General features: G+C 35.8%; 1 protein-coding gene across 1 annotated transcript in view; it reads left to right on the forward strand.

Annotated features, from left to right (window-relative positions):
- Positions 1–5,868: 5,868 nt before the first annotated feature.
- LOC136803768 (uncharacterized) overlaps positions 5,869–12,494 on the forward strand; it is a 70,433-nt gene continuing 63,807 nt past the window's right edge. The window contains exons 1-10 of the mRNA XM_067060495.1: positions 5,869–6,023; positions 6,358–6,568; positions 6,691–6,736; positions 7,192–7,270; positions 7,540–7,650; positions 8,230–8,379; positions 9,145–9,462; positions 9,969–10,123; positions 11,038–11,175; positions 11,999–12,097. Of these exons, the coding sequence (XP_066916596.1) occupies positions 5,898–6,023; positions 6,358–6,568; positions 6,691–6,736; positions 7,192–7,270; positions 7,540–7,650; positions 8,230–8,379; positions 9,145–9,462; positions 9,969–10,123; positions 11,038–11,175; positions 11,999–12,097 (1,433 nt within the window). The 5' untranslated portion in view covers positions 5,869–5,897. The remainder of the gene's footprint in view (positions 6,024–6,357; positions 6,569–6,690; positions 6,737–7,191; positions 7,271–7,539; positions 7,651–8,229; positions 8,380–9,144; positions 9,463–9,968; positions 10,124–11,037; positions 11,176–11,998; positions 12,098–12,494) is intronic.

A 12,494-nucleotide genomic window follows, 5' to 3' on the forward strand; every position in this document is an offset into this window, starting at 1 on the left:
AAAGAAATCAAAAATCAAAAAGAAATCAAAAAGAAATCAAAAAGAAATCAAAAATCAAAAAGAAATCAAAATCTCGTACACCTAATTTTTAGTGATTTACCCCTCGATATACATGATACTGCAGTAACTTTAGAGACAGTAAAGGCGGTATTTACTCCTTCAATAATCAGTAAAAGTAGGTAGTTCTAAAAACATCTTGTGCAGCATCGAACGATTAAAAAATAATTCACATCATGATGCACATGATGCGTTTTCAGGCAATCTAGGCATTCTAAATTTTAAATTTTTTCTTGGGCGAAACTCTTGGAACGCCGCACCGGGTACGGCAGGTACGTCGTTCGCCGTACCATATTTTTGCCAACAAATGGTCAGTGTTAAATAAAATCAAAAATGGTGAAGGCATACTTGGCTAACAAGAGTGTATTAAGGCCGTTTTTCAATAACAAAGGAGAGCGAAAATTTTCGCTTCGCTCGCGTTCTTATTTTCCATTTATTTTCTTTCCTCCCATCAAGTGAACGTTAAAATATATTTTTTCGCGCGTGAATACGTGAATTGGCAAACATTTGTGCGTGAATACCTGAATTGAGGGTTGACTGGGGGGGCTCATAAAGTACAAGACTTGTTTGTACAGTTTCTAATTTGTTACTACAACAATAGATTTGATAACTGAAAATTCATTATTTTCGAAAAAAAACATAAATATAATATCGGTATCGGTATTAGGCTTCCTTCACCGACGGTATTACGGTATTTGACCCAAAATTTTGTCGGTATGACGGTATTTAAGACCCCTGAACCCCCCCCCCGTTATCAGCTATCATGGTGGTTTATAGAAAAGTGGTAGAGTTTGGAACAAACGTTACACTGTAGGGACTTCGAGAGTGTGAAAAAGGGACCCTTATGCTATGGCTCACACATACCCCCTCCAAGGAATACCATGGCCACTGGGAGTAAGCAGTACGGCGCGATTACCCTATTTAATAAGGACTTCTCTATAAATAGGGAGCGATATCTATATCAAATGTACTTGTGAAGTTGAAACATATTTTCACATAATATATCACTTAGGAGGGGTATGTGGCGGCATGACATATAGAGATAATCTTTTTATCTCTTTAATAAATTTGATTTCATCTCCCTAAAAACGAGTAACACCACCAAACCTGGACAGGCTGGACATGTATGTAAATATAGGCAGTATAGGGTATCGTGCCGCCCGTACTCTGGTAAATAAAAAGTACGTGCGGCGGGTGCGAATAGGCGGCCGGTAATGATATCTAGCAGTCTAAGCTGTCGGGGAAATCACAAAAATCCTCCCTTCAATAACGAAAGTGCTTTCAAGCGCGTCCGCGCGAATATTATTTTGTATCAACAAACTTTTTTCGCTGAAAAAGCAGGAAAGCAAAAAAAAGTGGGCAGAAAAAAGTATTTGCAATTTTGCTGATTTTTTACAGTAATGCAATTTATATCGGTTATATTTCCTACATTAATGTGTGTCCCTATCATTTAGATTAATCTAGTTAGAAGAAGATTATTCTACTTCCTTCAACTTTAACATAAACTACAAAATAAAAGCTTTTTTTAGCTAACTCACCTCACCTTATAAGTCATTCCCCCTGTGTATCAGCATTTTTATGGCATGGCTGGAGTTTCTTTTTGTGCTTTGGTTTTAGGTTTTTAGGTTTTTGGTTTTTCTTAAAGATATATGATACAGTTAGATTGGGTAACTTGCATCATCAGTGTCAGTGGAGGCTACTAACATGCATAGGCCCTCAAATGAATGACCTTGCTGGTCATTAAAATAAAAAGTTAAATCAAAACAAAATGGTAGAATAGAGCTGCTGCGAGCGGAGCTGCGTAGTTCATTTGTTTTTTTGAAATTTTGCTGCTTTGAATGGTCAGTTATTTGATGGCTATGCAAGTTTCCCTCTACCACCCATTGTGGAAAAACGATGCAAAGTCCATGCCAAATTGTTATTTTATTAAAGTGAGGTGCACACCAAAAGAAGTTCAGCTTGCGGAAAAGGCGGGCGAAGTTGCAGGGGGTTTTTGGGGGATGGGCTGTAAGCCTCCCAGCCAATTCTGAGACTTGAAATTTGATTGTTAATCACCAGACGATCTCAATCGAACGAAATCGACGATCGAACCAGTGTCGAACCAAATCGAACGCAATCGACAGATTGAAATTCGATTGTCGAACGCAATCGAATCTCAATCGAATATTACTGCAATTTTCAATTTCAATTGATATTCGATTGCGTTCGATTGATGTTCGATTGCGTTCGATCGTCGATTCATTGACCCCCGGCTTTTTCATCGCATAATTTCTACGGGAAATCAAAAGTAATTTCATTCGGCTTGTGATGGTTGAGAGCTTGGATGTTGGGAAGCTGCAAGAATAAAGCCAGACGATTTCAATCGAACGGAATCGACGATCGAACACCAGTCGAACAACAATCGAACCAATCGAATATTACCCAGAATTTTGACGTTCAATTGAGATTCGATTGCGTTCGACAATCGAATTTCAATCGGTCGATTGCGTTCGATTTGGTTCGACTGGTTCGATCTTCGATTCCGTTCGATTGAGATCGTCTGGTAATCGCCAGACTGTGTCAATCCAACAACTTCGAACAAAAATCGCAATCGAACCAATCGAACTTAATCAAACACGATCAAATAATTGCAATTCGATTGTCATGTCGAACATAATCGAATCTCAATCGAACGGCTGATTTCTGGGTAATATTCGATTGTGTTCGATTGCTTTCTAGTAAGGTTATATTGGTTGACTATGTTCGATTGGTTTGATTGATTGTCAATTACATTGGATTAATCTTCGATTTCGTTCGCTTACGATTATGTTTGATGAGTTTGATTGCGATTAAATTAAATTGGATCACTCTGTTAGAGCTTTTTAGCGTGGGCGGCCGAGCGCTTTATTAAGTACTACACCAAAGCGACTAAAATCTAATACAATTGAATCAATCAAACGTAATCGAATACAATCGAACGTAATCAAAGCAATCGAACAGCAACTCCTGGGTAATATTCGATTGCAATTCGATTGCGTTTGACAATCGAATTGCAATTATTCGATTGCGCTCAAATTGCGTTCGATTGATTACGGCGTTCGATTCGTTCGATTGACACCGTCTGGTAATCGATAAGTGGTCGTTCAATTACTTCGATCATCATTACTGTAAGTTGGTATAATGCCGACATCCCTCTTCTAATTCTGAAACCAAGTTTTAGAGAGAGGAATTTAGTAAGGTCAGAATCACTGATAGACAAAGATTTTTTCCTCTCTGGTCACCAAGCAAAGAAATATAGTTTCCATAGGCAATTCTGACCTTTCTATATTCCTATCTCTAAAGAAAGGTGTCGGGATTAGAAGAGGGATGTCAACATTAGACCAAGTTACGGTATCGATTACTTCGATAATCGAATTTATTGATGTGATTTGTACTGTCTGGCCTATATATACTTAATTTTATTGACAGCTCTTCAACAAAGTTTTAGAATTATAAAGCTTGGTGCAGGTAGATTAGTCTGATATATGAAATGTTTGAAACAGTCTATGTCTGTGAAGTGAACTCTTGTTGATAGACTTTCTGAGCTTTGGAAACCTAGGCTGACAAGTGTATGTATGTATGTATGTAATAGTTTATTTCAAGTTGACGAACAGGTAGCAACAAAGGCTAATGTAATAAAAGTACTAAAGATCAACTTTATCTCTATACCGTGAAAAACAGAGTTTATTTCTCTTGATCTGAAGTAAGGCATTTTGCGATTTACTTTGATATTTTCATCATGTTTGAAAATTTCTTTACTGTAGTTAGATCTGATATGTTATTTTTACATTTGAAAAGTTCTATTGCTAATAACTGAAGATTTTCATGGTGGAATTTGATGGCACCGTCTTTCTCTAAAAGTTGCTCAAAAGTAGATCAGAATACACTATCCTCAAACATCTTTTGTGGAGGTGATTTATTTTTTGATGCTAGCCTGCAAACATGAAACATCGAAAGAAGGCATTCATGAGCCTTTGCTTTTTCTTTTGATTCATGTACGGTGCTACCCTCGCAAGTGCACTGATTTTCTGGCTAGCTTTCTTATAAATCGTGTTAAATATGTTGCTCAAAAGTCAGACAGTTTTCAAAAGTTAATCCTATGATCTTGCCTGAGTTGCTGCTAAAGATGCGTTCATTCTGTATAGTAATGAAGGTTTCTTTCCTGGTATTGTTAGCTATCAACTCAGACTTATCTGCATTTCCTTTCATTTGATTTTGGGTTATCCACTCAAAGATGATAGCAGCTCCATTCGAGAGCTCCTCACCAACCTGTTCCCAAGAATCAGCTATCACAAAAGGTGCTGTATCGTCTGCATAATTCAGTACATTTCTATTTTCAAGAAAGTAGAACAAATCTCTCATGTAGATGTTAGATAGTAGTGGCCTTAGAATGGATCCTTGGGAGTGTAATCAACTTTCCATAAAAAGTCTATATAACAAGCTCTTAAAACTTTGAAAACTGCTAAAAACCACATCAAAACATCAGCCACTTGTCATGTAAAACTTCCAGCTGACAGTCATTTTATTTATAAATGAATCTATGTTTTCATTTTCATTTGTTTTCCTTTTTTGCCAAGTCAGCTTTGAAATGGGTTACTCAGTCGGTGCACAGACAGGCTAGCTCTAAAGCTCTAAAACAGCAATTAATAACATGAAAAACCAGAATATATTCTTCAATGGGAACCAAAACTATAAAGTGCACTAACATCGATATCAATGTTGCAGATCTAACAAAATTAATAACGGCACTGTCATCATTGACAATAAAACAAACGATTTTCTGTCAAGAGCCTTGTAAACATTCTTACACCTTCCATCGAAATGATCCATCACAGCTAAGTCTACCATTTTTAACGTGATCTGAGGATTGAGCCGAGAATACTTGCAGAACTCCCGCAAGCTCCCGTGGGGGTGAAAAACTTTAATCTGTCAATCATATTCTCAAGCGAAGAGACACGAAGCGATTCTAGCTTTACGATAGTAATTTTTGTATGAAACGTTAAGTCTATACTGACAGACACAGACAATGTCCAGTGCAAAATGCCAACACAGGATAAATGCGTGCATGGTATATCTGAAAGTCTGATGTATCTGGTTCAGGTGTATTTATGAATAATTTGTGGTCATACTTGTGGACCACACTGGACATAAATATGCTTTGGAATACCTTTGCTAGAGCACCTGACTGTCTCTTTGCATTGTCCAGGGTCTATAAAAGGAAACCATGTTTCATGGAATCATGAGCAATCCATTGCAATCAACCGATTGTGATTCAATTTTGGCAACACCAAAACAATAAACCCACCCAAATTAATTCATCATTGAATTCCATCCTATGTTTTGTGTCACTCACCATCTTTACACATATATCTTTACTTTCAATGAAGTTGCACTACTTTGTAATACGGAAGAAGTCAAAGTTTTAACTGTAATCGAGAAATTTTCTATAAATCTTCAAATTAATTCACTAGACAACAGAATCCAGTAAAACATATCAAAATTACTGAGGAAAAGAGGATTTCAACTTACAAACCTAAATTCAAACTAGAATTCTTTGAATTTAAACAAAAATGGTCTCAATTCAAAGTTTTAGAGTTTTATCAATCCAAGTCATAATATTTGTCATAAAAAATTAGTCTTGAAAGGTTTGGAGTGGAGCTATTTGTTTTTAAAGTAGAATCAACATAAACTTCTTAAAAATTGTGGATCAAATAAATATCTTTCAGAATTAATCTGTGACTTTATAATTATACACTTGACATTAATAGGTTTTTTATTGATAAATCTACTAATAAATTCTTACCTTTTGCTTTATATTTTAGATGATTTTCACAGGCTGCGTATTTTCATTTGATCTTGGAACATCTGTGAAATATAAAGAAAAAGATAATCTTCGCAAACAGATAATTGAAAATGGTGGAACATTCAGTTACATTGTAACAAAAAAGGTAATTATCTTGTTTATAACTAGACCATTGATAAACTATGAGGGTAAGGCAATCCAAAGACAAAATAAATAAAAACAGTGCTTTTTTGCATTTCTTTAAGGGCTACACAATTTATGTTGTTATTTGCTTTAGGGTCCAGATATTAAGTTTTGATAGGCAAAAATTAACCTTTTTGTTTGCTCTTCAAACTTATGCATGTCCCTATACATTTTTGTCTTGTTGTATATTTCTGTACACGACTTTTTTACCTTCTAAAGTATAAAAATTATATTTTAACGATTGCTCGATATCATAATAACCAAAGTCTGATTGTTTAATAATCTTTTTATTTTAGACTTCCCATCTTTTGGTCAATTCAATTGAGCAAGCAGGTTCATCTTTTAGATGTGATCGTTCAAGACAGTATCAAATACCTATCATTCTCACTGACTATGTTAGTCAATGTTTAAAAGAAAAGAAATTAGTTGCAAATGACCCATACCTTGTCGATAAAAGCAGTAGTAAAGAAAATGAAGAGCTGACATCTGGAAAGATCACGGCAGCTCGTAAGTGAGATTATTTTTCCATTCTCTTTAAGTATTAAACAGTAATAATGATTATTTCTACAAAAAGCTAATTATGTAATAAAGCGTCAATTAATCGATTGATTATATCTTGATGTTTTCAGAACCAAAGGAAGATGCAAACACCAAAATAAGTCTACATTCAATCAGGTTTTTTAAATTTTTCTCAAACAAATTCTCTTTAACACAAATTGAATAATGAATGGAATTATACGGATGAAATCTATAAGCATTTTTTAGATATACCAACGGAGCTAGAAATGGGTTTTTACATTGAAATAACTGATTTTTGCATTCAAAAAATTTGCATATGCAGTTTACTGATTTTGCAGGGGTAAATGGTTTAAAATGCATGCTTTATAAAAAACATTTATATTTCAAAATTTGTTTCATTTCGCAGAAGTTATCCTTAAACAAGAAGTTTAACTTTTTTTGGTTTATAGCTCCTGCGAAAAATTCGATTCTGTGAGGTATTTTGTTCAGCGAATGATAAGTTTTAGATTCTTCTAAACATTACACACACCCAATCTTATTTGATATACATTTAACACAGTTTTTGAAGATTTAAATAAATCTAATAAGTGAAGTATTCTTTTCTTTTTCAGAACATGGTCATGCAGTGACAAAGATACTGAATGGGATGAGAATTGGAATTATGATGTACCAAAATGTGTTTTTCTCAAGGTAAAGTACATAAATACAATGAAAATATGATTTCTTCTGAAATGTTTTTATGTGCGCCGATCTATTTTAATTTAACTGAGCCAAATTCATTGAGCTTTATAACCAAACGGACTGGCCATAACATTGAGTAGTGTTACCATTATAGGCTATCAAACTTGATCAAAGATTGCAAATCTAATCTAAGCCAAGAATGAAGTCAGTGGTCGATTGTGTTCTTTGTTTTTCAATAAAAGCTAACATTAGTCCCTTTTTCTTCGATTTAATTTCAGGCAAAGCAAAAAGGGAAAACAACCAGCTTTCATTTTTTGGAATGTCATGCAAGTGAAAATGGTAAATATCGAGTGTGGCATCAATTTGGTTCAATCAAAACAGATAATAAGGTATATGATATTTTTCTAAAAGAAAGCGCCCGAAAGGGTGGAACCTCCATGCTGAGTCAGATAGATAAAAGCTACTTCCTTACCCAACAATAACCTCCAAGAAAAATGAAATATCGAAAGTTGTTTTGAGATGTGACCTCACATTCAAATGCTTTTGTAAACAAAAAAAATAGCAAAGTTGGTTTTGAACAAATTTACAATCGAATGTTTTGATCTAAATATAGAAAACGTTCTATTTATTACATGCCTAAAAACATTCGAAAGAGTATCAATAAAGGCTCGAAATGTGTTTAAATTAAATATATCTTATCATTTCAAAAACTTGTTCTATTGTCTTGTTGCACTTGCTTTTACATCGCATGTGCATACTAATGACAGGCTAGTGCATACATGCGTGAACGTTTATTATGAAATATCGACTCACCGTCGGCCCTTTCAATCAAAACAAAACCTTTAAACAGAGATGCATAAAGTATCATGTCTACTATGTTTGTAGTCTTTCGTATGACCATTTCTTTATCCCCCTGGCTTCATTATTTTTTTTAGAACAATTTATTCGTTTTTCTTTCATTCTTATAGTTGGAAAACAAAAACGAGGATTACAAGATGGCAGTCGATGGTAGCTCGTGTGAAGAGATCTTCAATCTTTGGATCAAAAGTTTCGGATCCGAATTCTCACGTGAAACTTTAAATAAGAAAATAGATATTGGTTCTAGAAACTTGTATGAGGTATGAGGGCTTCTTAGAAGCATTTTAAGGTAATGGTACCTGAAATTTTCAAAACGCAAAACTTCTGGTAGTCCACAAATACCGCGTAACTATACAGTGGAGTCTCTATTACACGAGTCACAAACCCGGTTGGGGAACAAAACTTTCGTTCGAGTTAAGGAAATTTTGAGATATGGAGCAAGGTTTACAGGGAATTGAAGGTTAACTGAAGAGAGTAGGAAACATGTTCGAGTTCAGTGAGATGTCCGAGCTAAAGAGACTCCGCTGTATTTTTATTGACTTTCATATGTAAAAGGAGTAATGTAGTGGTATGGTGGTTACCACCCTTGACTCCCGCCTGGGAGGCCCGAGTTCGATACTCACAGCGGCACTACGATTCATTCGACAAGTGAATGTACCTTCGCCCAGGTCAACCCATGCCATGTGAGGGGAATAGGGTACCATTACTCTGATACAAGAGTGTGGGTAGATTAGTCAGGCTTACACCTTCGGGAGTAGGACCCATTCCGAATGCATTCAGATGGCTCATGTCTATCCATCTCTTCATATGTAACGATATTAATGCAGTTTTATTATCAGACTAATTACCTTGAGATTGCATAGTGTTGATGATTGAGGAAGGGGAGATTTTTCCCAGACATTTTCCAAAAGATGAGGGACATTTACCACCGAGTAGACAACATTTTACCACCAAGTAGACAACATTTTCGGACGCGTTTCAACACGGTAGCATCTTGATAAATCTTTATTTTCATTTGTTCATAGTGGCCTGGTCGTGCAAGTCAGCGAATCAAACCTAAAGATCTTGATGAAGTTGAAGACCTTTTGACCGTATTATGGAAAGAAGCACACGGTGATTTGAAAAAGTTCTTGAAGAATGATATCAAAACCTACACCATGGAAAATATATCGAAAGCTGAAGGAGTATTACTGAGGCTGAAAGATCAACTGAAGGGAACCAAGGATATAAATGAGATAGGAACACTTTGTAATGAATTTTATAAAAGTATTCCTCATAAGAATGGAGAAGACGAGAAGATTGATTCTTTAAGTAAAGTTGCTGGGAAAGCCAGCTTATGCCAGGTGAGTTGTGAAAAGACTTGAGACTTTTTTGTGTCTTTAAATTTCGCCAGGTTTCGCCTGAAAACATGAGGTACCCGCCCTCGACTTACTTGACCGTCCTGTTCGAGTTTAAATCTGCACGAATAATAACTCGTCAGCTGGTCAAAGTTTCACCGATACTGGTGTGTTTCGTTTCAACAAAGAAGTTCAATCAGAAATATTCAAAAAAATAGATTCCACTCGTGAATTCTATCTTTTTTCTCAAAACCAAAAACATTATGACCCCATTTCCAGTGGTTTAATTTTTTCCCAGCTTGCATATCATGCGTGGTGTTTTTTGTGCTCACAGGCCATCCATTGTCAAAACTGATGAATCCTGGGTAGTTAGAAATGATTGGCGTTTTAAAACGTTATTTCAGGTGTTTTAGATGTTATATGAGAGTGTCGTAATGTTTTTGCCTGAAAGAGGTTACATCAAACAGCAACCCTTCCTAATAACATTTATTTCCATTTTTTAAATATTTTAGCTGATGAAAGATATTGTATCAGTCTCAGAATCGACTAATTGGATGACTGTTACAAATACTGAAGCGAAATACAACGCCCTTGGATGCCATATCAGAAAGTTATCTGGGTTAGAATTAGACTCCCAAATCAAAGAAGTACAAAATAATATGAACAAGTCAGTATAATGTTTCTTTTTGCTTATTTTGATACACTCTCTTCCTTTAAAGGTTTTATTTTTATATAGTGTTTCCGTTTCGTATCAGACACATATTTCATATCAGGACAGTGTCTGCCTATTGTTATATTATGCTTATATAAGCAAAAAATGTTATTCTTTTTTTCTTTCTGACCTATCTTGCTCCACATCCGTGTCAATTCAATGTGAAAAAGCTTGTAAATTAAAATTGACGAGTCAGCAAATCGTAGCGACTCGTAGTTTTAAAAAGATACTAAATGTAAATCTACGACTGCAGTCGGATGCGACCTCTTGGTTCCTCTTTGAATAGCTATCTACCTGAAGGAAGGGGATTACGTCTCGTTCTCCTCGGATCGCTCCACTTACCCATAATCCTTTTTTATTACTGATCTTCAATCAAGTACCGTTTTGTACTAAGTACGAAGTCTTTGGTATGACTCCGGGCGGGATTGAGCACATGACCTGCGTAATGTGTACGAACGCTCTAGATTTGCATTACGGTCACAACAAAGATGCAATAGTTAGCTACGATGTGCTTTGTTGTGGGTTCAACCCATAGTTTGGATCTTACCACGGACTTGAAAGGCTGTTCGCTGTTGGTTCTCTACTATACTATGTTCAGAAATTTAAAAAAAAGTCGTAAAGCAGTCTAAAATAGAGATCCAGGTACATAGTTGTGCGTTTCCCTTCCACGGCTTAAGTCATTGGGAAGGGAGCCTTCGGGTCGGATGTGACTGTGGTCGCAAAATTTAACTTACATTACTGCCAATAATGTAATGTAATTTCCCTTTTCAACGTTTTTGGGTCATAAGGATATCATTTTAATTTTTTTAAGCACATCATAATTGTTTCTCATTATATTAAATTTTAACATAATCACCATGCTGTTATAGGTCAGTCCCAAGAGACCAACTTAAAATCAAAGCAATTTACGAAGTGAATCGATCATCAGAAGTCAAATTTCATGGTCAAAAGACTGGTCCGTTTTTCCATTCAACAAATCCTAAGAACTTTGTTGGTATCTTGTCAAGGTATATACCACGCTTTGTATTACATTATTTTACTAGATTCATAAAATTTGATTCAATTAATAAAATGCGTTTCACCCAGTTAAAAGCACTTAAGGATGTGTTTTGTAATTGTTACGCTTTTAGTGTTCTTGAAATATCCTGCATCAAGAATTATTTAATTAAGTTACCTTTATAATGATGGTTAATTGCAAATAAAATAAACTTTCAATTTTTCTAGCTTTTAGCCAGTTTTGAGATATAGTTAACTAAAATGTGATTCAAAACACACTGAATCAGCATCAATTGCAAAAAATAAATAGGTCTTTTTGTTAAGCTTCAAAGTAATAGTACATGTGTCGTCAAATGTGTGAATACAAGTGAAATCGAACGGTCTTGGGACGTTCTTTAACGCACCTGGAGCGTTTTGGATCGTTATCAAACGTTTCAAAGGCCCTTTAGGAACATTTGTGAGCGTCTTAATACGTTCAATAACGTCCTGAATCCTCACGAGCAATCTTCCTTTGTGTACAAAGTTAAAGCTTAGTATGATTTTACCATTCAGTTAAACTAGTCTCTAAACTCTAAACTAGTATATAAACGATAGGGGCAAAGATTAACTTTCAAGAACGTTCGCTATCGTTCTTAGAACGTCTCCGAACGTCCGGAACGTTCCGTATCGTTCTTTGTACTGGAACGCTCGATTTTATTTATATTTAAAGTCTCTTAAGGCTTGGGGACACGAGAAGTTTTTTTCGCGTTGGTGCAATGCAACATGCTCCATTCCACCAACGTGTGTCCCCAAGCCTTTATGATGGCCGAAACATTTTCTTGCTTCATATTTTAGAGGATTATTGCTACCAAAGATCATTGTTGAAGAATTTGGTGGTCAGAGAACAGACGCTGGAATGCTTGGTTCTGGTATCTATTTTGCCAGCGATCCAATGTAAGTTATTACAATGACATAGATTGACAAAAAATGTGCAGTGACCTTTATATATCCTGGACCAAGCTACATCCGCCATCTTTGATCGGAGTTTTTTTTGAATTTGTACCCGAGAAGAAGCCATTGCAATGTTAACTAGCCGTATTGTATAAGGGTTGCGAAGCGATCCAGACTCCACCTCAATTCGCAAGTTGCTAGCAAAATAAGAGACACTCTAAAAATCCCTCTAATGAAGTCGCTATAGGTATAGAGACAGGGTCGTAAGAGCCTTAATGCCAAACACACCACATAATCCACGGCGGCACAACACCCGCCGCCGCCCGCGCATCGCTCTTTTTTTCCTTCTAGTTCTAGTTATTCTAGTGTAAATGGTGCCTTAATAAAATCGAACGATATT

Source organism: Clytia hemisphaerica, unplaced genomic scaffold (genome assembly GCF_902728285.1).
Source record: "Clytia hemisphaerica strain Z4C2 unplaced genomic scaffold, Clytia hemisphaerica genome assembly, whole genome shotgun sequence".
In the NCBI taxonomy this organism is placed as follows: Eukaryota; Metazoa; Cnidaria; class Hydrozoa; order Leptothecata; family Clytiidae; genus Clytia; species Clytia hemisphaerica.